This window comes from Pezoporus occidentalis, unplaced genomic scaffold (genome assembly GCF_034315485.1).
Source record: "Pezoporus occidentalis ecotype Australia unplaced genomic scaffold, CSIRO_AGI_Poc_V1 ctg105, whole genome shotgun sequence".
NCBI lineage: Eukaryota > Metazoa > Chordata > Aves > Psittaciformes > Psittacidae > Pezoporus > Pezoporus occidentalis.
Window position 1 is genome coordinate 1,447,826 of NW_026912832.1, and position 25,364 is coordinate 1,473,189.

At 38.6% G+C, this 25,364-nt stretch overlaps 1 protein-coding gene across 8 annotated transcripts in view; it reads left to right on the forward strand.

Annotated features, from left to right (window-relative positions):
- The window catches only part of ARHGEF7 (Rho guanine nucleotide exchange factor 7), a 124,797-nt gene that overhangs the window by 52,214 nt on the left and 47,219 nt on the right, over positions 1–25,364 (forward strand). For 7 of the 8 annotated variants that reach the window (XM_062619355.1, XM_062619340.1, XM_062619324.1 and 4 more), the window contains 6 exons: positions 1,424–1,554; positions 3,846–4,047; positions 11,637–11,725; positions 18,183–18,277; positions 18,563–18,658; positions 24,936–25,058. In XM_062619355.1, the coding sequence (XP_062475339.1) occupies positions 3,849–4,047; positions 11,637–11,725; positions 18,183–18,277; positions 18,563–18,658; positions 24,936–25,058 (602 nt within the window). In that variant the 5' untranslated portion in view covers positions 1,424–1,554; positions 3,846–3,848. Of the gene's footprint in view, positions 1–1,423; positions 1,555–3,845; positions 4,048–11,636; positions 11,726–15,596; positions 15,773–18,182; positions 18,278–18,562; positions 18,659–24,935; positions 25,059–25,364 lie in introns of those variants that run through there. The other variant, XM_062619376.1, reaches the window with a different exon arrangement.

The following is a 25,364-nucleotide window of genomic DNA, read 5'->3' on the forward strand; positions in this document are numbered from 1 at the left end:
CAGCTGGTGTCAAATGCTGTGCTGAAGTCAAAAGATGAAGTTAAGATGAATTGAGCTGTCCCTTCAGTTGTCGCTTGACATGGAACAGCAGATATGCTTTGTTCCTCAGTTTCATCATGGAACTGAGCCTGTATGTGTCATTTACCTTGGACCAAAAAAAACTTGGCTTTGCCTAATCATGGTCTGCTTTAGTCTTAAAGTAACTAGTAGGTGACTGTAGTGTAGCTCTGATACAGAGGTCAAGTGCTGGAAGCAAAGCAGCTACTGGGAAAGAGAGTAAAAGAGGCATAAAGCCCACGAGAACTTGTGTAATCTAGTGAAGACATCTAGGTTTGAGATTGAAAATGGTCCACTGCTTTCAGGGCTCCTTGAAGCCCAGGTGCTCACTGAATGATTTACTTGTATGTGGGAAAACTTGAGGAAAAGGAATTGCTTGCCATACTCATGCAAAGGAGCAGTGCTTGTCTGATATGTTGCCTCTGCAAGGACTCTGGGAGCATCCCCTTCCTGGGGGTTTGGCTGTGAGGACGGGGGGAGCTGGTCCCAACATAATGCTGTGGAGAGGCTCCCAGCAGTGCTGTAGGAGGCCAGCACTGACCTTAGGAGCCACTCTCAGCCCTGTCCTGTGTCTGGCTGTGGCCTGCTAATGCCCACCCCATCCATGAGTGGGGTGACATCCTGCCCAAGGTACGTGCCTGATATCCAGGGCTGGCACTGCTCTGGTGCCCAGCTGCCCTGCTCCTGGCTGGTGTGGTGGGGTGAGCCCTGCTGCAAACTTGATGCCTCCCAGCCCACAGGGACCCCTGTAGCACCCAACACTGCCCTTCAGAAGAGCACCTCAAATGAGTGTGCTTCTCAGAGTAGAGAGAGATGAAAGAGGGGAGAGATTTTGAGAGGGTGATATTTTTTTTTTTGAGAAAGCAGCTTTCTTTTTTCTATTCCTTCTATCCCTCCCCCTTCCTCCAAAGAAGAAATAGCTTAGTTGGCAAGAAAGGGATGAGACAAAGGAGCATAGGAAAAAAGACAGTGGAAGGAATGTTTTAATTGAGAAGGGGGGGGTGGGAGAGCAAAGAAACAGATGTGGCTGGCTTTACTTCAGGCAAGTTTTATGCATTCAAAATTCTTGGCCACTAGCTAAAATGATGCTGGTTAATTACCTTTAAATAGACTGGTAGTGAGTAGGAATGGAGAAATACAACCCTAACCCTCCTCTTCTAAACAGCTCAAATTGTTTCCCTGTCTGGGGAAGAAACCAGTGTCTCAGGATTTTGGTTTACTTGTTATTTTATTTTAAGTCTTGAATTTCTGAGAAACTACAGATACATTTTATTTGCTCTAAGCATGTGAATTTTGGAGGTAAGCTGAAGTTACATGCACATTTCTCGGATTCTAATATCTACTTATTTTTTTTCTCCTGTTGCAGACATAGGGCTAGGCAGTGACTCTGTATGCGCACGTCCCTCATCTCATCGGATAAAATCTTTTGATTCTCTGGGATCCCAGTCTTTACACAGTAGAATTTCAAAACTCTTCCAGGGACAGTATCGGAGTTTGGTAAGTTGTAGAAGTGAGAAATGCTGTGGTATGGCTTTATTTATTTTTTTACTGGATTTTTGAGTAAACTGTAGTGGAGCAGAGAAACTGTTTCACCTCACCTCTGTTTCAAGCCTCTGACATTCTATTCTTGTAGCTTTTCTTATGATGTTCCAAAATATGTGCAGCTGTGAACTTCTGTTATTCTTTTTCTCACTTACCACTGCATGTTCTGTGTATACACAGTATCTCCCTGGATTTCTTTTCAGTATAAGGACTTGCTTTTCCAAAGGCAAAAATCTCATTTTCTTCATGTCTCTGAGTTTAGGGATGATGATTGAAGGACAGTCAAACCTCAGCAAAAGTGCTAGTTTTAATGTTGCAGTATTGGTAGTTATGCCTGTTTTCTGTTATGTTTCAAGGTGAATCCTTCAACTAGCCTTGAGGTACTGAGTGGTATAGGCAGCTGTTTTAAGTACAGCTGAAGTCAGGATGGAATACTGTATTTAAACTGTAGGGTTCTTTTGCTGACTGAAAGGTTTGCGAGGAGGGTTCAGAATCCCTACTGTAAACTGCTTTTTTACATGCTTGAAGGAGGCTGGTTTGAGCTATGTGATGATTGCTGTGTGAAACTTGAAACACAGTCCTCTGCGTAAACTTTCTTAAGTGTAGTTTGATGTGTTTTATCTGGTAGTAGAGACCATGCAAGTTCTTGCCGTAGGCCACTAATTCCAGCTCCCACTCTACTGTTCACAACCCACTCAGTTTTGCTGATGCAGCTGTTTGTGGGACTAGCTGTTAGCTGGATCGCTGAAATAATCAGAGTTCTTAAGTATTTTTATAACCTTGGTGATCTGAGCAGCTCTTTAGAATGTTGCATAGGGGCAGAGAAGTGCCGGAAGGAGGTCAAGCGAGCTAGTGGAAAAACTCCAGAAATTCTTAGTTTGGTTTTGCTGTAGTAGATAATCAGTTTGGAACAGTTCTTGCAAAATGTGCCGAGCTTTCTGCATGTTTTCAAAGTTGTTTTTTGCCCTCATTCTCCTAAAGTTTCTCAGCTACTGAAAGTCTGTTAAATTGTGATACAATGGTGTGCTGTGGGTATGAATTAAGCTGACATATTATAAGAGCCCAGTGATGATACGCAGTACATCTTTTAATCATCTCAACTATCTAGACAACATGTAGGTGAAATACTGCTGCTTGGATAGCAGCAGATTTTTTTTACACAGTTGTTTTCTCACTTAGGATATTTTTAGTTATAGAAGTATCAATCCTTACCTATGATGGAGACAGACATGATTTATAATGCTGTCCTCCCAGTTCCAGTGCAATGGATTGTATTTGGATGTCCAGCTGTTTAGCTTTTTGGCTTAAAAGTTTGCCCTGACTCTTATGAAATGTTTGAATGATGCAGATACTCAAAATTGACATCCAAGAAAAAAGTGTTGAATTTAAACATCAGTCATTTGAAAGACTTCTTAGAAGTAGCTATTCTAGTATCTGGTGGTTGTGACAGAGTGATAATCTGCCTTCACATCTGTAATAGGGGATGGGTGAAAATACATATATATATATGTTTGTATATATGTATATGGACAGCTACAAGCCTGATGTGCTGCAGACTTACAGCTTTGCTAATCTTGAAACAAATGATTTGTGAGTACTTATTCAAGGTAAATTGCCTGTTTCATAGATTTTGTGGAAGAGTGCTGTCCTTCTCCATTGGTAGCCCATGGAGAATTGCACGTTTTCAGGTGTGGAACTTTCCAACCTGTTCTGTTAAGGGGGGCTGGGGGGTGGGAAGAGAAGTTTTAAGCTGCAAACTCTTTATTTATATCCAGAATCAAATTAAACCTAAGTCAGTTCTGCCCTCCAAGCCCAGAAAGTTTTAGGAAAAAAACTGTCTAATGTAAAAATGCAAACCTGTTGTTTCTTTGCCAAAGAACTACTGTTGTAGTTGCCAAAGACAGTTTCCATTTATGCTATATATATAGAGAAAATAAAATTTGATTTCTTGGAAGAATGAGAATTATTTTCATTTTAGTTCTGTTACCACCATCTTACTTGAAGGGGCTGTATTAAGACAATATATTCTTGGGACTGATACAAATCCATATAGTAAAAATGAGAGAATTACTGGAAATGGCAAATCCTTACAATGGCAGTTCCTTACAATATTTAGAGTAAAAATGTGTGGGGAGTGTTGTGTGTGGATTAGAGGCTGTTTCCATTTTATGGATACTACTGGTTTGTTCATGGAATAATTCTTTAAATCTCTAATATGATCTTGCTGTTCTTTGTATTCTCACTAGGACATGACAGATAACGGCAACCATCAGTTGGTGGTGAGAGCAAAATTTAATTTTCAACAGACAAATGAAGATGAACTTTCTTTTTCAAAAGGCGATATTATTCACGTTACAAGAGTGGAAGAAGGAGGTTGGTGGGAAGGAACTCTAAATAGCAAAACAGGCTGGTTTCCAAGTAACTACGTACGAGAAATAAAATCAAATGGTGAGTTCTGAAGGAGCACTTATTTACTGCACAGATTGTTGCTTTGGGTAGAGGTTGATAGTTGGTTGATTCACTAAAAATTAAAATGCTTTTTGTTTAAGTTTGACTGTATGTATTATATTATTCCTTCACAGCAACCATTAATACTCAGGAACTCATACTCCCCCACCTCAGTTTGTTACATAGAGTGCTCTAGGAGTTCTGAATTAACAATACACATGCAGAAAACTCTCCCATTATGTTTGCTTGTCTGTCTCTGACACAGTTGGGCTGCTCTGACTTCCTTGATCTGAATTCCCAGAATGCTGGATTTTGGCTCTGATGCTGGCATGCTTTAAATTGGTGCTTTGGGTTTAAATAGTGAAAGATGTCCTGCAAACGTCTATAAAACCAACAAAGCCTAAACCCCCCCCCCCCCAAAAAAAAAAACAAACAAAAACCAAAAAACAACCACAAAACCTACACAAAAAAATCTCTCAACATGCCCCATTACTTAGAAGTAGACCACTGCAGGACAAATTCCCAGTTCTATCAAAAACTACTAACAGTTGAGAAAGTTTTTGGAAGATAACATATTTGTTTTTTTTCTTTTACTTTATTATTTATGTGTCTTCAACTTTTCTTTATACAGGCTTCATTCTTTCACTGAAGTTTTATTTTGAACTCCAGGCACTTACAGTGCCTTCTGTAAATGTCAGCTTTGTGGCTGAATATCAGAGCTAACATTGCTTCCTAACCCACTATGACCGTGGCATGGGTGACATATTCCCTTCTGCCCCTGCTTTGTGTCTCTTTCCTGTCTTGTCTTCCTTTTGGAGATTAGGAATAAACCTTATAGGATAAAAGTACCCAGGGACTCTGAAAGGCTTTACCACTCTTATCCTTGTCACAGCTCCAATGAAAACACGCATCTGGGCCATGCTAAAATCATCGGCATGGCCTCTTTTTGTTTTAAGCAGTCATACAGATGTGTGATAAAAAAGTTACATTTTGATGGTAAAACTCCATTATGTTTGTTTTTTTTTTTAACTTTTCTGCAACTGCATCCTCTTACTTTTTTCCTTGATTGGCTATCTACAGGCTAATTTTGCAGAATGCTATGCTAGTCTTAGATCTGTAACTTTGTCATTTTCAACTAGATCTTCTTAGGCATAGTCATGATGTAAGACTTAGCTTTAATGATCTTTGGAGGTCTCCCAAATGTGGCTTACCCTGTCTTGTCTGTGGTGTTGTAGCAATCTCTTTCAGCCATGATAACTTTCTTGTTCCATCATTACTTATGTAAAATGTTACTGTAGAGTCTTGTTTGGAATTCATCACTTGGATCTCTTCTGACTCCTGAGACTGGAACCTGGGTCAGCTCTGGAATGAAAGTAGCTTTTAACAGTGAAAATAGGACAAGAAGTGGTTCCCATCAACTGCAATGAAAGTTGTTCTTGTATTTTTAATACTACTTCACCCAAATTAAGTACCTCTCCTAAATAGGAAAGTCAGGAAGCTGTGGGACCAAGGTTAGTACCAAGGGCCCCTTTAGGTCCTGGAAGGCTACTCTAAGGTTTTCCCTGAGCTCTCTTCTCCAGGCTGGAGAATCCCAGCTCGCAGCCTGTCTTCATAAGAAGAGGTGCTCCAGCCCTCAGAGCATCTTCCTGTCAGTGTTTGGTTATCGATGGTATGTCTTTGCCTTTCTTCTCCCAAATGTGGCTGAAATTCTGCAACTAGTTACAAATTCTGTACAGGCAGCACTGTTTGTTATAATTTTTGATGATGAGTTGTTTGGAGAACTCCTGGGAAATGGTGCATTTGATTAAATAAATCTTTTTAGTCTGCTGTAACCTGACTTTGGCAAACTGTAGCAGAAGAAAGGAAGGAAGTTTTCTGCATGCATGTTCTTGTTTTAATCCTCACAAAATTCATAGGCATTAGATATTTAAATGAAAGGATTTTTGTTTCAATTAAATTCTTCCAGTGTCAGATAACTGTATATTTGTAATTTTAGCTTGTATTGTAGCCCTGAGATATTCAAGGAAAGGAAGAAAGAGCTGCTTATTAACAGGAACCACCTCTACCCACATCGCTTTCCTAAAGATTTTAGAAGTAAACTACATTACATATATTGCACAAGTAGAGCATGTTATATGGTAATGTATGTAAACCAGAGTAGCTGAAACATCACAAAGCTGTGCCTACATAACTCATTTGCTTAGCTGGGGCAGAATGATTAGTGTTAGCACAGAATGCTTATACATGTATGAGGCAAGCTAGGAATGGCTGTAGGACAAATACGAGACTATTGTGCAAAGCACAGCATTTAGTTTTCTTAGGGTGGCCCATGACTACATTTTTGGGAAATAAATTAGGCTCTAATGGAAAGTAGTTTTTAATTTGCCTTTGAGCATGTGCTTATCCTTTCCTCTCCTACTTCCCAGTCCAAGGGGAAAAGGAAGATTTGTTTTAAATTGTGGTACAGTTATTGAATTTAGAAGAAAAAAAAAACCGTAATAGTGTCTTTTCAGGTATGTGACCACACTCAGAGGATCAAACAGATGGGTATTTCTCTCTTCCTCTCTGCCTGTGCGCATGTTTTCATTTCCCTTTTTAAACCCTGTAACATCTTGCCTTCTTTTTTTAATGTTCTTTTGATCACTAGACAGGAAGTACTTTGAAATGAGAGGACTTTTATTTCCATCCTGCCATACTGTTACACATGACAGAGGGTTAAAAATCGATACTGTGTAAACCTGTTAGGTATTTGACAGTGTGGCCTTACTGAGTTGTGTGTTTGTTTTTTCCTTATATAAGGCAGGTCAGGAAGGGGTGAAGGTGTAGGTGAAGTCTTGTCTCTTAAACTGCTGCTTCTGCCTTGCACGGTAGAGAGATTTGGAGGCTTAGTTCTGAGGGTTCCCTGGTGATGAAAGGAGTAGCAGTTACCCCAAATGGGATGCTCTTGCTTAGCATCTGTCAGATGTTAATTAGATTTTAAAAAAATCACATGATCGCTTATCAAAGTGTAATCCACTTTAATGGCATGAGATTACACAGAAGAGACTGTGGCTTTGAAAAGTTACATTTGTTATGTTGCAAAATTTATTCTCATTCTTCACAGAAACTAATGTGTCATTCTAGTCTTTCTTCTCTTACGCTTTCTTGACAGTTATATTAGTATCAGGCCCAGTGCAAATTACAGTGTTAGTGGTTCTTCTGGTTGGATGTTAAAAAAAAAACACAACAAAACCAAAACAAACACTTTTAGCTTGTGGGGGGAGGGAGGGGGAGGGAGAAGGAGAGAAAAGGAAAAAAAAAACAGAAAACTTGCCAAAACTGCTGTTTTTTTTTCTCCCCAGCTATGTACACTTGTAGGGGTATTTTGTTCTCTTGTTAATCTATCAGCATAAATGGAATAGAGATTGGGACCAGTGTATCCTACAAGCGGAGAAGTGTTAGTAGCATCTACATTGCAGAGTGGAGCATGTTGCGGTGATGCCTGAGCCAGCTGGAGAACTGGGAACAGATTTAGGCCTGCACCCCTTGTGCTGGACTTGAACTGATCGGTCTAGAGCAACAGAGCTTGCTTGTAGCAGTTTACTCATAGCAACCACATAGCTTTTGGTGTCCCAGCTGGTACACCTTTCATTCGTACTGTAGGGTAAAATAACCCAAATCATAAAATTATAGAATCATAGAAAAGATCCTCAAATTCCAACCCCCCTGCCATGGGGACACCTCACACTAAATCATGCCACCCAAGACTCCAACTGACCTGGCCTTGAGCACTGCCAGGGATGGAGCATTCACAACTTCCTTGGGTAAATTGGATCTTTGCATCTAGATTACATAACATAGCCTAGGAATTGCAGAAAAGCACAATGTTCTTGCAGTAGTAGGGTTGAAATGGTCTAATACACCCTGAAGGAGTGCTTTGTGGAATAGCATGACATAGACTGTTTCATGAAAACAAATATGACGTCAACAGGACACATGACAGAAGAGGGATAGGAGAGATTGTGAGTGCCAAGTAACTTGAAGGCAAGTAAAAGAAATACTTCCATGTAAATGAAAATAGAACCAAATAAAACATTGGGAAGACTGGGTAAACTGGCTTTTTACAGTCACTTAGGTAGATGTGTGTAAAGGATAAAATTCATTCTAGAGTTCATGGTATCTTATGTGCTACTTCAGGAAAGGTTACAGATGCAGCTGCTCTAAGTTATTTTGGCTCTACTAAGAGTAATTATTTGCTGGAAGAATAATGTTAAGAAACCTGTGCCAACCTCAGTTTCTCCAGCCATAGATAATCTGTTAACTGAATTCTATCTGGTTTATCACTGCACACTTCAAAGTGCAGTTGAATGTAATGTTTTGATCAGGAAAGAAGTTGATGACTCTTGGTTTCAGTCATCAGCTGGATATGGTCTCTTCTAGTACTTGAGGAGATGCTTGCTTCCTTCAGATTTGATCAGATGCTGTGCATATTTTTGTTGTGTTTTCACTGTTAATGTAATGGATTCACGGTGTGACTAGGGGGAAAACAGGGAGAAGCAAAGAATCTTCTGTATGGGAAAACTTGTTGTCTAGCTTAGGTCATTCTTTTCCAGTGTTTTGAAAAACAGAGCTCATATGTTGGAGTGGGCAAGGTGCCAGGATTTTGCTAATGTTTTGGGAACCTATGGACCTGTTAGATCTGCAGATGTTCCCAGTATGCTCAATGGGGGTGGCACCTGCTTGAAATGCTCAATGAATTATGCTGTGTATTTCCAAAAGTACTCTAATATTCTATCATGAAGGATAAGTAGCACTTATCTTTGTTTATGCTAAGAAAGTGATTTCTTATGGGGAAAATCGGGGTTTTCTTTTGTGTGATGCATTGTGCAATAAGCTAATTGCAACAAGACTGTTTCTTGTACTTCCTTATGAAGCAAGGCAGTGCTTGGAGGCAGAATACCAGACGTGATAGTCGGCTGGACTGATATGCTGTGTCTAATTTTGTGTTTCTACAATAGAAATGGCCTGTGCATTTTAAAAGCCAAATGTTGATTATGGCTGTTCAGGCAAAATGATTTGAATGTGTGATGCTTTTTTATGTCTTGTTTTTAAGTCTGAATTTGATCGTGTCTCTTTGATGGATAACTGAATCTGCTGAACAGCTGGTAATATAAATGACTACATACTTCAGCAAAAAATGTCCCCATTTCTTCAGCAGCTTAGCAGAAGAGGTTAATTTTTACACCCTTTAACATAACGATTAGCTGGAAGAGCCAGATTTCTATGACCAGGCAATGTTTTCCATTATACTCTGATAGAAGAAAAAAAAAGGTATTTACCTTTTCCTTTGTGTAATTCTGGTTTCTCTTTTCATGCTTTTTGGCACATGATTAGCAAACCTTTAAGTATTTAGTGAACCTGAAAGTCACTATAAATTGTAGGGTAAGTCAAGAGATTTCACAGAGAATGAAGGCAAATCACCAGGTTTGTGTAACCTAAATCAATTTCATCATTCAGTACAAAGAAACAAATTGTAGTTGTCCCTTAAATGAGTAGCATTATATATGAATATATAAATGAGTAGCTGTACATACAACATGACTGTAGGTGCTTCTTTCTCACTGAATGTTGGATGACAGATCTGCTCGGGTTTATGGTTTTGTTCTAAGGGGATGGGAGGAGCCTTGTCACTTGGGATTGCTTGGCTGTATATCAGAGCATGTAAGTACTGCAGGGCTGGTGGCTGGGAGCATCAGTGTTCCCAGATGAATAACTGTTGGGGATAATGGGTTTTGTGCTGTCTGTCAGCTTATAGCTGACTTGGGGGAGGTGGGTGGGGAATATTGACTGAAAGGATTTACTGTCATCTCTGTACATGGTAAGGAGAAATGATTTTGCCCATGTTTGGCAGTTTTAAGACCATATTTTATTTTTAGAATAGCTTCTTTGAGGGGAGTTCTAGTGCAATACAGAGAAAAGTCCCCTTAAGGATAATACCACTTGGGTGCTCTTGGGGCCTGAGTTGCACCTTACGTGCTGCTGGCTAAAGCCTCGGGTCGCGCTGGCCTGCTGAGTGCTCCTGCAAAAGGGTGGCCTGCATCTGTAGTCAGCTTCCATGAGATGGCAGCATCCATGGGGATGCAACTGTGCAGCATTAAGAAGCACTAACTTACCCAGGATGCAGTCCAGTAGAGACTGGTACCATGTGGGCTATTCTTCTGCTTGTGGTGGTGTTTCCCTGGGGAGCTTTACTGTCCATGGGAATTCCCCGAAGTTGGCCCGTAGCTTGTCTGACTGAGCTCCTCCTGGAAAGGCAGATCTGTGTTTGAGATTTGCGTAATTTATTCTTAGTGGCCTGAGGTATCAGGTAAACTAGAGTTAAATTATTCATGATTCTTTATTAAAATGTATTTGAAACAGGAGCTTGCTTTTAAAGTGGAGGTAAATGTTTCAGTAGGTATGTTTTGATGTTTGTTTTTTTTTTTTTCTGGGTTTGGTTATTTTGACCCCCCTTTTCTTATTGTTTGGATACAAATTTGTATTTCATTTTCAAGTACTTATTTGAAATTTGCATATTAGACAAGCCTGCTTATTTAAAAAAAAGCATACCCTAAAAAAAAACCCAAAACACCGTGGTGTCCTGATAAATACACTCTCACAGCATTCTTACCTGGTTGTGTGTAAAGTCAAGTGTGAGAGTTCAAAGAGATGCTGTAAATCTTAGTTGCTGTTTTTCCAGCATGCAGCATGATGCTTTTGGTTGTCTCTCTCCATATCTTTGCTCCCCTGTGTTTGACTCAAAGGAATGGTAGGGATGAGAGGGGAGGTTTTACAGGTGTGTTTTCCATGCCTTTCCATTCTGAGAGTGAGCACTCATAACTTTCAGGACTGTTGTTTTGATATTGCAGACTTATGGAGTCCTTCCAGGAAGAGTATGCATTACTGAGGAGTAGATTCGCTATGGGGTTATAGGAAAGATTGTACATATTGTTATGGTGGGCTCTGTTCTCAAGCGCATAAGTACTTTTAATTTTTACTTCATTAACAGTAATAGGTAATTTGTTTTAAAAGGTGATTTTCTGGGATAGGCCTCAGGCAAGTCACTCCGCTGCTTGTGCGGTGTTTTGATTCTCTTATTTCAGCCAGACTGAGTGTAATGTCCCACCTCTGGTATGTTCAGCCTTTGGTCACTTGCTTTTGCTGAATTCATTAAATATTAAAACGTAATACTACTTTTGTTTGAAAGTATGTATAGTGTTTGGAAGTACCTGTTGGTTTTGTTTTTAATTGCAGTCTGTGATGATGTTTTCTCTTTAAAGAATAATTTTGGGAAAGTTAGTTTTATTAACTGGCTTTCTGGTTCTAGGAGAAAGAATCAAAAGTTCTTCTCCTTGCTTTCATTGAGGCTAGCGTTTCACTCATTGTGAACATATGAACCATTTTGATTCTTTACCAATAATTCCTAGCACAAGAATATATGTTTCTCATTGAAGCACTGTTTTCACTGTGTCTTAGAATAAATATTTTAAAGCAGTTTGTTTGACCTCTAGTGTTGAACTGTGAAATTGCACCACATAAATATCTTAAACCCAAAATATCTTGCATTTCAGAAAAACCTGTCTCCCCCAAATCAGGTACATTGAAGAGTCCACCTAAAGGCTTTGATACGTCTGCAATTAACAAAAGCTATTACAATGTGGTGAGTGATCCTTTTTTCTCCTTGTGAGCTGTTATGTACAGTAGAACATCATTTAACTACATGCTTTTATCTGCACGAAAAGAAATGGGCAGTCTTTTCAGAGCCTTGTTGCCAAAACTAGGATAGGGGTTTTACTGAATTATAATATAAACAAAGATCATTGTTAGTATAGTAGAATATCATATATGGATTCTTAAGCATGATGCAAAATATAGTCTAAAGTGATTAATAGGCATTTTTGCAATATATTATGCTCATTTTATTTGCTTTGCTAGTTTTAATCCCCCCCCCCCCCCCCAATATGCAGTCTTCCCCAATCTCTATGAATTAATGAAAATCTGCTGTTTTAAAATGGTGAAGAATAGTTTTATCCTTTTTGCTGAACAAGAGATTAAACGTTTTGAAAGAATTTGCCTCCTTTGTATTCCTGATTGTAAATCAACTAAATAATTAACTTCTGGAACTTTTCCCTTACACTGATAGGTAGATTTCACAGCCAGAGGCAGCCTTTAACACCACCCCTGGAATTTTTAATCTAGTACTCAAAACTCTTTAGCAGACACATGTAAGAAACATGCCAAACTCTATCTTTAAATGTTTTGTTGTAACCATTTTGATAATCTTTTATTTACTAACGGTAACTAGATTGGGCAGCAAAAGGCATCTTCCTGTTTTTGTTAACCACTGCTCCCTGCTGGTGTAAAACCTAAACACAGTGTTTCTGTCCCTTTTCTTTGAAGCAGCTGTCATTGTATTTCATTTTATTTGTCAGTTTTTAGAGGGGATGGTAAAGCATTGTTTTATGCTTTCATCTTTTGTGGTTGTGGCCTGAATAATGCCAGCCACCTGGAAGAACAGAGCTGGTTTGCATATAGTCCCCTAATTGAAAACAATGAAGCAACCTCCTGCTTGCTCCCTGTGGCTTGCTTGGTGACTCTTGGTAGCTGTAATTCCATGGTAAAGTGAGGGTCCCAATTCTTTGGCTATTGTAACCCACACCTGCTAGCCATGATGGGTAATACCTGTGAAGGCACAACTTCCTTCAAACTGGGGGAAGTAATGATTTTACTGTGGTACATCTAGTGGATAGTTTTCATTTTTATCTTTTTTTTTCCACTATCTCTCTTTAGAGTCTTTCTGTTTTCCCCCGAAGTTGTTGTAGTGTGTAGTAGCAAATATGTCTTCTCTGTGGTTGTTTTGATATTAAGACCTGTGTTTTCCAATGCAAGTAAACTGGAGTGAGTGCAGCAAAGGTGAGGATTTGGTTCCTTCATTACTTAGAGGACTGCTCTTACTTTGTATCTATGTTGAATTTTTAATCAAAATAAATTGGCAGCAGCCTCAAACACCAGTTCTTTAGATTTGGGTTGTGGGGTGGGTTTTTGTTTGTTTTGTTTGTTTTTGTTTTAAGTCAGTGGTAAATCCAGTCTCATATAATCTGATACTATTATTTCCCTGATAGACCTTAATATGATGAAAAGTAAGAGTTGCAGCTGTTTAATTTGGGATTAACTTGAACTCCAGTTTGGCTGTGTCCAAAATGAATTGAATCATGTGGTTGTGTATTTTATTTTGTAACAGGAGACTTTTGGGGGTGATAGTGTACTTCAGTGAATATCATAGGAAGTAAATGCTTGAATTTGCCTAAAACCATAGTTAAGACTGCTGACTTTATAAAAGGCCATACAGTTTTGAAATACCACCTTTGACTTAGTGCTTTTTGTAGTTGTTCTCTGGATAATGTTTTATCATAATCAAGGAGACTCCAGCTGCTAAATACTTTGGGAAACAGTTAGCCATAGCTGGCTTTTAAAGTGGCTTAATTAACAAAACAAAAAGAGGTGAAACTAGTGACCATCATACCTACCTACTTTTACAATTAGTTTATTTTTCATCTTGCTCAGGTGCAACCTTCTTGGTGCAGTAGACTGACGTAATAAGATTCCTGTTGTTAACTGTTGGTGGTGTTGTTGGGGGTGAGGAGGGCCCACAGAAATGACTAGTTCATAATAATAATGTATGTAGTAAATTACAGGACTGGCCCTAGAGTGCTGTTCTTAAATCTGTTTGCAGTGAACTGGATAATTTTCTCATTGCTATGTTTTTCTACAGTGTGGCGAACCATTCTCACATCTTAAAAAAATATGAAAAATGAAATCTTTCCTCCGGCAATATAACTATAAAATAATTCTTTTAAATAATTATTAAATATGTAATGATTTTTACATGTAGCTTAACACAAACAGCAAAACCATTCATTGAAGTGAAAGCAGTTTAACCTGACTGTTGAGCTTTTGTTCTCTCTCAATATGTAAGCTGTGGACATGGTACTTCCTTATGCTGGAAGTCTTATCAGTCTGTACTGATAAAGACTATTGAGACCATGCTGAGGTGAAAACAACATCTCCAAATAAACCTTTGGCAACTGGTAGCTATGAGGATGTTCCTCGTGCTCAAGAGTAAGCATTAACATTTGTGTTAAAGGCTGCCTTGACAAGCAAGTGTGATTTGAGGCTTGTACTCTGGGACTGCTTGCTATTTTTAAGTTGTGGCTATCTTCCACTGTATGGGTACGTGCTCAGACCCTGTAAACCTCATGGTTATTTATTCCTGTGATTTCCTAGGAAAGGATTTGGGGATGTGTGGGCAGCACCTGTCAATACATTCATTTGACTGAGGACAAAATCAAAGAGCAGTTCAGAGGAAGTTCAGGATGTGGTAGGAGAGCCTCTACAAATCTCCCTCTCTGGGAGAAGGGCTGAGTTAGGCCAAGTTAAAGGTGCTTAATGTAGAGAGGAGACTGTTTTCACCCTTTTCCTCTGTTCTTCACCCCCTTGTCAACGTGTTCTTTATGGATTCAAAGAGCTCTATCTGAAGTTTGTAATATGAATCACGTACCTTCTAGTCTCATGCTTTATTTAGCTGCATCTTGCTGACTGGGTTTAAACCATGACAGTGTTGCTTAGAAGACAGAATACATTTGGTCTGTGCTTACATTTTTACCTGCCTTCGGAATGCAGGTTAGTAGAGAATAACTAAAGCTAGCTATAAGGTCTTGTCTTCTATAAAATGATAAAAGCCTACAGCAGTGTGTAATACAAACCAGGCTTGTGATCAAGCATGAAGCATTTTTCATGTAGAAGTTATTTAGTAACCTGTTACTGAAGAATTGGGTATATTATTGTGGGTTATCCCCTGAAGCCAGAACAGACATTATTCTGAGTTTTACTTTTACTTGAGATCCCTTGAGAACTTTGTGTCCAAAATAAAATTAGGTTATCTCCATTTGCAGGACAATTCCTTGAGATCAAGTAGCTGTTCTAAAAGCAGGTAAAGAAATGGGCAAATTTCACGGTGATATGAGTACTTGGATGATGTCATTTTTCATTTAAGTGTTTGAGAAGTGGTAGAAAATAAGCACTCCTTTTGTGGCTGCACTTTTGAAGTTGGGTCAAGAGTTTGTTTTTATTGAAGTTCATAAAAGTTTTTGAGGACCCTTGAAAGATGTTATATTTGTGTGGTGCTTTATATTGCCCCTGTCAAGGGCTTGTTTTAAGGGGTACATCTGTCAGATTCTCATGATCCAAGAAAATTAAACATTGATCACTATTTTGCTAAAGTATATGATATTTCTGTTGAGTGCCATACTCCTGTAAAATGAGGAATGTGCTACAGGATTGTGCCTGAGCATAGCTGTAAAATCTGCCTTTTCTCCCTCTGATTTGAAAGATCAGCTTCATGTAGGTCATTTTAAATCCATTTTGGGCAGTAGTTCTTGCCTTAGGGAGATGGTTGTTTTTTTGTGTGACAGAATTGTTAACCATGCTTGAATTTTCCATGAGGGAGCTTGTGTTGTATGAGCTCAGTTGTCTGTGCCTGCCATTCATCAGTGTTACAGACTGCAAAAGCTGCCACTTCAATGCTGCTCTTTTGGTACCCGGTCTTATCTGTGCAAATGTTGTGGTGGAGTTGTGGAAACAAGGTCTTCGAGGTCTCATGGGGTCTTGCAGCAGCCAGAACGCGCAGAAGGCAGGAAGGGGAAAAAAGGTGATTATTAGAGCATGCGGGTGAGATGTGGATATGAGGAATGTAAGGGTGCTCTGGTGCCAAAATACTGAGTTGCAGTACTGACTACTGACTGCTTATCGCTTCAAAGCACAGTCCAAGCTTTTAATCCTCATAGCTTCTCGGTGAGGTAGGTAAGTCAAGCTGGGAGGATGCGAGATTTCACAGAACTGATGTTTCAGAGCTGTGTAAGCAAGATTGTTCTTTTTTTAAAGATATTAAAAGTTAAAGAATGTTGTATGCAGTGGAAACTACTTGTAAAACAAAAAATAAATCTAATGTTTTGGGAAGTATATAAAACTGTGTATGTAAAGTATTGTGTAACACTGAGCTACTAGAATAATGTAAACCAAGATTCTAGTATATCTGATTGCACAGGTTTTGTAGCAGTTTTACTTACAGCTGCATTTATTTTCCTGTTCCCAGTAACTAATAAGGTTCCCAATTCTAGTTTTTAACCTTTCCCATTCCTCCCCCTCTGTCCCCAATTCCATATTCTCTGTATCGCAAAGAAAATCCTCAGATGAGAATCCAAACCAGCACAGGAAAATAATGGAGTGTGTCCAACAGGGAACTAGTTTTAATTTCAGTCTTTTTAGACAGCTGTTTACAGCAAAGAATGGGAATACTCTTTGAGAAAGTGGAGCAGTTGTGCAGCCTTTTAAGACCTCTACCAAATTTGTTGATTTTTATCTTTGAATGTCTTTTAATGCTGTTCAGTGCTTCTGTCAGGACACTGTGTTTTTGTCTTTGGCTTTCAGTCTCCTTTTCCCTATTAATGGCTATGTAATGACTTTGAGCTGGGAGATATTTGTAGGAAAAGCCATATTGGAAAAGATTGGTCTTGCATCTAGTTTTGCACCTCATGGATGCTAAGTACTTTTATACTTTTAACAATTTACTTTCTTTGGTTTATATTGTGTAAGAGTATATGGGGTTTAATTAGTGGTATGATCAATGGAAGTTGTTTCTTTCCTTTTTCTCCATTAGCCTTTTTACATTTGTGTGCCCTATTGTAGTTTATGCTGTAGTTTCCTTAGTTAGTAGCCATAACTTTCCCTGTGACATTCTTCTGTCATAGTGTTTAGCACAGAATGGAGACATTTTAATCTTCAGTTCAGGATTCAGATTTCCAACAAAAGAATGAACTCAAAAGTGGTCTCTCTCCCACTCTCCAAATGAATAGAAGCATTCAAGGAATAAGAAGAATCAATGACACCAGTGAAAGGAACAGTGAATTCTTCATTGACGTACTGAACTATTTTAAAGTTATTTCATCAGGTTTGCATTTAGGACTGAATGGCTTTTTTTATTTCCCTAAGAAAGAGTATTGACTAGAACAGTGAATAATGCACTCAATTACAGTCGTTACTATAAATGCTGAAATGAGATATTACTGTAGCCTTGACAAATATGGCATGTAGCAAAATGAGGTTTGTGGTGTGCCTTATGACCAGTGAATAGCAGAAAGTCTTCAAAGTTCAGCTGCGTTCATTGGGCTACATTTAATTCTAGTGATTCTCTTACTAAATCGTTAACTTTTTGGAGGCAAAAAATAATTTGCCTGCTAGAAGCACAGCAGAACTTGATGTGAATATATTGTGAATATATCCTAAAGCAGGCTGCTGGGAGATGGCCCTGTAAAATATTTTCTTGTACGCATTTGGGGTTATTCCAGTTGTCTGATTTATATTCAGCCAAAAAACAAGCATGTTCTGTATTCCGTAAATCTTGGCTTTGCATTAGAATCTCACAGTTTTCTCCTGGTAGTATATATTATTGCGCTCCCAGTGGAAAGTTAGGCAACCCTGTTTAAAAAGAATACAGTAATGCTAATCATATGCTAAGTAAAGTTGGCAATTACTTGCTATTTAGAAATCTGTTAATATTCAGACCTTCTAGACAGAGCAGTACATCTGAGGAAGTAAACACTTTGCTAGCAAGATTAGTTATGTGTTGTAATTGAGACTGGAAAACAACACCAAGTGTTCATTTCTCTTACAACTTCTATCTGTGTTACCAACCTGTGATGATCCTTGACTGTTCTGAAGTACATGGAAGGAGTAATTACCCTTACCTTTGAAAGAACACTGTATAGCTCTCAAATTTTACAGTAAAAGTTTTAAGTGTAGCAAAATTCCTGTTGACTTACTACTTTTTTTTGAATATTGCTAAAGGATGGCTCATCATGTGTGTGTGGTGGGTTTTTTCCCCTTGTGGATTTCATAGATGTATATGCTTTCTTGCTGATACTTTAATTTTTAATGTAGGAACGCTCATTTAAGTTTTCCTAGTGCTAAGTAAATTTTAGTATGCTTTAAAAATGGTATTGATTTGACCACTTTGAAGTATCTCTTAAAAAAAACCAATTAGCAACTGTCATTTATTGTAGGTGCTACAAAATATATTAGAAACAGAAAATGAATATGCTAAGGAGCTACAAACAATGCTTTCAAACTACCTGCGACCATTACAAGCCAGTGAAAAGTATGTGAGTTTGTTTTGTTTTCAAATGAAGCTTAATATCTCTCGTATATTGGGGAGGGTTCACATGGTCAAAATTTCAATGTCTGAATTTTTTTGTGTGGTCGGAGAGATTCTTGAGGCAGGGCTTGTGTTTTTGTATTCTGTTTGCTTGCTTACTGAAAGAGTCTGGTCCTTGATCTAAGAACCAGTAAGCATTTTTTTTTTTTTTTAAGGTTGTAGCTTTTATTAAAGCACAATTAGTCAATAACTGCAAGCCTAAACACCTTTCATTTGCTTTGGCTCCAGGTTAAACTTGGCAAATACTTCATACTTAATGGGAAACCTCGAAGAAATAAGTTCTTTCCAGCAAATGCTTGTACAGTCTTTAGAAGAATGCACCAAGTAAGTACTATGCATACCAGAAACTGTAAAATTCTAACAAGCAACTATTTTTAATTATTTTAATTGTTGTGTAGTAGTTCGACATAATTTTTGCTCCTCTCACTTTAAGGATGGTTGCTCCAGCAGTACAGTAATAGATATTTGGATAATATATCAATTGCTTGTTCAGATAGATGCTCTAGGGTGCAGTTGGCAAAGGTAGGAACTTTAACATAGTTTGATGGCAGTTTATGGATTTCCATGATGCAATTGCATACCAGTGGGAAAGTGGTAGAGGAAGTGGTGTTTTCTGTTTAGGAGGCATAAATTCTAAGTCTTTCCTTAAAGTAAGAGAAAGAATGAAGGGATCTTAAGTTGGGATGGAGGAAGGGGTAGAGTGACTTGGACGAAAGGCTGTGTGAGAATGCCTGTGCTTAGCATTCTTCTGTCCTGAGCAGTGGTAGTCACAAAAATGTGCTGGGAGATTCCCAGGGCTACTGAAGTGTTACTGCAAATATTTTGTGTTATTTTAGTTTCATAAATATAACCATCATTCCAAATTGTATTTTCAGTTTTCATCATAGCATATTGACTTGAGTGTCCAGCTTCTTTCTGTTTTGAATCTAATCCATTATAATTCCTATCATGTAGAAGAATGCTTGCCCTGCTGCCTTGGTTTTTGTCATTGTGCCATGTTTTTTTGGCTGATGAACATGTTCTGTAAACTCGGAGTGGCTCCTGGGCTGAAAATAGATTTATCATTTTATTTTATTTTTGGCAGGGAACTTAGAGTTCAGTCATTCAGGCACTTCATATTGCAGCATCCGGTGTGGTGCTCCTAACTTGACATGTCAGAATGACCAAATGCCGATGTCCTGCCAGTTGTAGTGCTGCCAGCCTACATTGCTTGACAAACTTCTGTTCTTGGGTGTGAGAGTTGAATGTGTTTTTGAACTCCACACCCCTCTCGAATCAGTTTGTCGTTTGAGTTTTCTCTTAACAAATCCTGGCATGTACTGCAGTGACAAACTTTCTGGTGCTTTTCTTCTTGCCTGCACTGCTTGGATTTATTTAATCCTTTTTGTTAAAAGGTGGGTTGTGTGTTTTTCACAATGCATAATGTGGTAGTGGGTGCTTTTTGTGTTTTGGGCAAAGCAGTTGTTTTGATGTGGTTTGATTTCAGTGGTATGCCACCCTGCCCTCAGCTTTGAAGCTCTTCTGGTGCATTGCTGAAGGTTTGTCGTCTTTGAACTTGGCCGGGTTGGCCTCTACTGCAGCATCACTGTAGGACTCCATCTGTCACAGGGCTGGGAGCACTTCTCTGCCTGCCTGGATGTTGGGCAGCACTGGACAGATTTGTTTGGTGTTCTTCCTTTGTGATGTCTCTTTTTCATTTACCAAACGGGAGTGGTACATGAAAGGAGTCTGATTAGCATTGATTGAGAATCTTCTGGCTGATCTGCTTCAAAAGTGTGTGGTGGTTTGTTTTTTTTTTGTGTGGGTTTTTGTTTCATTTTTGTTTTTGTTTTTTTACTGATCAGCTTTAAGTACTCTTCTGATGGATGTAAAAGATCTGTAACTGTCAAGGCAGAGAGATGCTCTTGGAGTCTTCAGTTGCAAACGGGTGCATTTCTGACAGTAAAATGGGGCAAGAGCATTCCATGCTCCATTCTCTTGAAGACAGAATGTGGTCTGGTGCTCTAGGTCTCTTCCAGATCTGTGACCCAGTGTCAAAAATCAGTTTTGCAGTGGCTCACACAGGAGAGGAGTCTCTGAACAAAGTCAGTGTCTATCAAGTGATCTCTCTTTTTTGGGGGTATTTTCATAACAGGAGATTAACAAATGTCTCCTGTTCAAAAAGAATTAAAATCTTCCATTCACCTGGGAGTAGAAACCGTCAGTCTGTGGCTGTACTTCTCAGTGTCTGGGGGGGATGGCACAACACACAGGCTGATGGGTATGGACTACTTAGATGTAATCTCTTCTATAGCAGGTTGAAGGCATTGGCTGTCTTTGTCTTTTAGGTAGTATCACAGACTTACATCCCTGTCCCATAAAAAGTAGCTGGGTTTTGCCCTCCTAATGTCCCTGCTTTTGCAGTCATAGTGACTATATTGCTTTTCTTTATCTTGTTCTGTGCTTTAGTACAAGCAGGTACTTCATGTTCTGGGGTAATCTGGAAGTGGAATGGGAATAAAAAAAACAACCAAACAACAAAACAAAAACAACCAAACAAAACCAACAATAAACCCAAACAAAAACAGCCCCCAAAACCAAGCCACCCCTACCCCCCAAAAAAAAAAATAAAACAAACCAAAACCCCCCACCCGGGGGGGGGGGGGGAACGGAACACCAAAACACAAACCTCAAAACACTAATCAGTATTCTCAAGTTTGTTTTTGGAGTGCAGATACAAATTATGCCTGTGCCTATACACATATATACACAGATTGCTGCATGACAGTCTTATGGTAACCATACAGTCAAGTGAAATTTAGGGACATCTGATGTTTTCATTGCAAAAAGAAAACACAGTGCTGCTTACATTTTATTACCTACTTTTCTTTTAAAATTGCCTGTCTTAGCCTGTGTTTAAATTTGGATTCATCACAATTTCCACGGCCTTTCCAGGAATGTTTTAATGTCCACTGACACCAAAACTAAGGCAGGTTACTACAAAACACGCAGGACACAACTGGATGTTCTGTAATGTCACTCTTCTGACTGCCACTCTAGCTTTAGTTCCGATTGCTCACTTTGATCAGAATCTTAAAGTAAGTGTAATTGATCAAGAAGGTATTTTCTTTCTTTTCTCAAGTTATCATGCAGTGGGAACCTGTCTAAGTTTTAAGTCTAGGGAAACAACTGATAGCTGCTGGGTGTGATTCTAACAAGCAGATTATATTGGGTAGCTTAGATGTAGTCATATTGTGATGCCTCTAGCATGTATACACCAGCAGAGGATTTGCTATGGTTCTCTTAATTTTGTAATGAAATTAAAACACGTCTTTGGCCATTCTACAGCAGAAGTTATCGTTTATATAAATGTATAAATACTATAAATGATTCCTTTTTAATTAGAGTATCAAATATGAGAACAATATTGGGATGACAACTTTAAATTAACTATGCCTCTTTTTTGAACACATTAATTGTAAAAAATGTATATGATGTGGTGGCAGGCATTAAATTATTTTTTCCAGCAGTTAAAGGAAATATCGATAACTTATTAATTGTTTCTCTAAAAGTAGTAGAACACTTGAAAATAACGCATGGATTACAAAAGTCAAAGGGAATGAGTTGTTGCCCCGTCATAAAGTCTGTTAATTATCTTAACAAAGAATGTGCAGTATGAAGATGCAATGAGAATGTCAGTCTTTCATTCTGCTAAAAGAATAGCAGGCTGAGAACACACAGATGTCTGCTTGGAAAGAACAGCCATAATTCACTCCCTCCCACCCCAGCACTACAGTGTGAAAAGGGAATTTAACCGTTTTCAGCAACTTCTGCTGGGGCCTCGTTAGTATTTAATACTGTTTTATATGCCTTGAGTGTGTCTTCAGAGTTTGAGACTTTTGCTGCATCCATTACTTGGAAGAGTGTATTATTAGCTCATGCTTTGATTTATTAAAAGGGGCCAGCTGCTAGGCAGGGAATGCTGCTTGGAAGGTTGTAAGAATAGCATTCCCTCAGTATGCTAGGGAATGCCCCTGGTTTTCCTCTAAATACCTGTAAAAGCAGTCACTCCACTGATTTCAGAATTTAAACTTTTATTGAAAAAAATGAAGATGCCAACAATAAAATATGGGCCTTAGCCTTTAATGTAAGGAGTGCTGGCAGTGCAATCAGTGTGTATGACATGATGTGCTAGCTGGGGATTCAGCTGTTATTTATCTTGGTGTCTGTAGTGAATGATATTTTCAAATAAGGAAGTGTGCTTCCCCTGCCTCACTTTTTGAACACCTGTACAGTCAATTTTGACCTTTGGGTAGGTCTTCCCACACAGTACAGAAGCACTGACAGCTTAGTAGGAGACAGACTTCCTGTTTCTTAAATTTGGGGGAATATTTCTGGGGATGAACTTTTGAATTTTAACTAGTATGATCAAACCTAAGGAGCGGGACAAGATGACTGTTTGAGTAGGATGGGAACATTCCCTGCTTGGAGGAGTGGCTGTCGTGGAAAGCTGAATGGTTCTTTTCTACGGAAGTTCACTGGAGCATCTCTCACTGTTTCAGAGGGAATGTATTAAATATTTATGCTTAGAAACTTTGTGTACCTATTCAGGACAACTACAGAAAATCTTTAAAGTAAAAAACAATAGTCTTCTAGGGAGAACTAATATTGGTAAGAAATACTTTGGGCCAACAGTATGCTTGCTGAGTGCTTTCTGAGGACTTACCTAGCTTTAGATCAGTGTGACATACTGAGTTTAAGAGTCATTAAATAGATAACAGCAAGAATTCACTGTCTAGTCTTGCAAAGAAGCAGAGACTCAACATGTTTAGGAGATACAGTCTTTAAGGGGGGGGGGGGAACTTACGGAGAAACTGAAACATTTCATCTTGCCCATGTTGTACAGTAGGTTTAGATAAGGTGTAAGGAACAAGCTTGTGGTCTAGGACTGATGGAAACTTAGTGTCCCATTTTATGGTTAACTTAAATTTGGGTTTTGCAATTGTCTGTTGACCATACGGTCTACTACTGAAGAAGCTTAGCCCTTCAAGTGAGAGTTTCTCTGTAGAAAGGAACAGGGATTTCATCCCTTCTGACACCCTTATGATATTATTCACTTGTCCAGTTTATCCTTTGTCACATAGGAAGCAATCTAGTATGAATGTTTGTGAGTGGTTCTGAGAATGATGATACGGTACCAATAAGGAAGCATGGCTGGTTGGAGCATATGCATCTTCCATCAGTTTTTGTTTAATGTGAAATTTTTTTTATATTTTGAGAAAGTATCAGAATGTGCTTTTATTTGTATCTGAAGTATGCAGCTTAAGGAGATACTTAAAATGGGACTGTAAGAGTTGAATTTTGCTTTTTCTTTTTCCCTACTCACACAGATGCAGTCAGAAGTTAGACATTTGCTTTCTGCTGATTGTACCAGTTCTAAGCTGGTGTCATACAGCAAATTGTAGATATTTATACTCCAGATATTTTCTGGAGTATAAACTTCTGCAATTTGAGATGACAGCTTCTGCTAAAAGCCTTTGAAAAATGCACTGTGCATATTCGTACTGACTTTCTTCATGACCTGTTCTCCTTATATGAACAAATGTGTATAAATTCCTCTGTCGTACCTGGTTGAAACTGATTAGGTTCATCAAGACTGTGGAAAGTAAGCTTTTCTTCTAAACACCGTTTGTCTTTGCCACGCCATCTTTTTTTGCCAGAGGTTGAAACTGATTAGGTTCATCAAGAGCATGTGGAAAGTAAGCTTTTCTTCTAAATACCGTTTCTCTTTGCCACACCATCTTTTTTTGCCAGAGTCACTGAGGTGGCTATTTTTGAAGTATGATTTTATGCTAGACATAATAAGCACTTCTGAGCAGAATTGTGAAATTTTCCTTTGCTACTTAGCATTTGTGTTGCATTCAGTCGTGAAAGATGGAGAAAGTAAGTGTTACAGAAAGTATTTTTGTACTAATGGTGGTAAGCAGCACTCTTGCCCCCTTTACAAACCAACATAAAAGTGCTTTGGTTCTTAAAAAGTAAGATGAGTGACAACTGTGTAAAAACAGCCTGCTACTGCACTGTAACCGACTTGTGTTATCAGAGTTTAATATGGTACTTAGATCATCTTAATGAATATTTTAAGCCTATAATCTCTGCTGGTATAGAGGGAGTGAATCCTGTTGCTACTCCCATCAATTTTTGTTTGTAAGTGCTGAAATACTGCTTTTAAGATTTGGCATGGCGTATATAAGTAGGTAGAAAACTGTTGTAACACATATATTGAGTGAAAATCAAAATCCTAAAGAAGGTGCTAGTTACTACTAATTCTTGGGGAAAAAAAAATAAATCTGAATGACCATTTTATAGGTATGTACCATATTTTGCCTGTACTGTGGTGGCATGATCAGTCCTGACAGCTAAAGGGTTGAAGCTGTAAAGGAAGAGACAGGTGTTGGTTGCTGGTCTGTGGCCATGGAAATCTATTTGTTGATTTTTATGAATGTAACAACTGAACAAAACCATTCACCCTCCCCTCAGTATAAACTGTTTTCCAGGTTTTAATTTATCGCTGTGTCTGGTTGGTATTGCAGTGATCTCTTGTTTATTACTCTCTTTTTAGGTTGCCTGAAGCTCAGCAGAGGGTTGGAGGATGTTTTCTAAATTTGATGCCACAAATGAAAAGCTTATACCTTGCATACTGTGCCAACCATCCATCAGCAGTAAATGTTCTCACAGAACACAGGTACATTTACCTTGCAGTCCTTTAAGTCTGGTACAGAAAAAACACATAAAAGACACTTGTGTTATTAAACCTGTGATATCTCTTTTGATATGCATTTGATATGGTAGAGACAAAAGCCTCAACAACACAAAGCTGTTCCACATGATCAGGACCAGCTTGTCTCTTTTGGCAGTGTGTTATTAACTATTTGGGAGAATTTAAGAATGCATGCTGGGAAATTAAGTATTTGGGAAGTTAAAGAATGCATGCTGGACTTCGGATATGTAAAGCGAACGGTAGTGATTGTTATCTTGGTAAAAGTCAAGA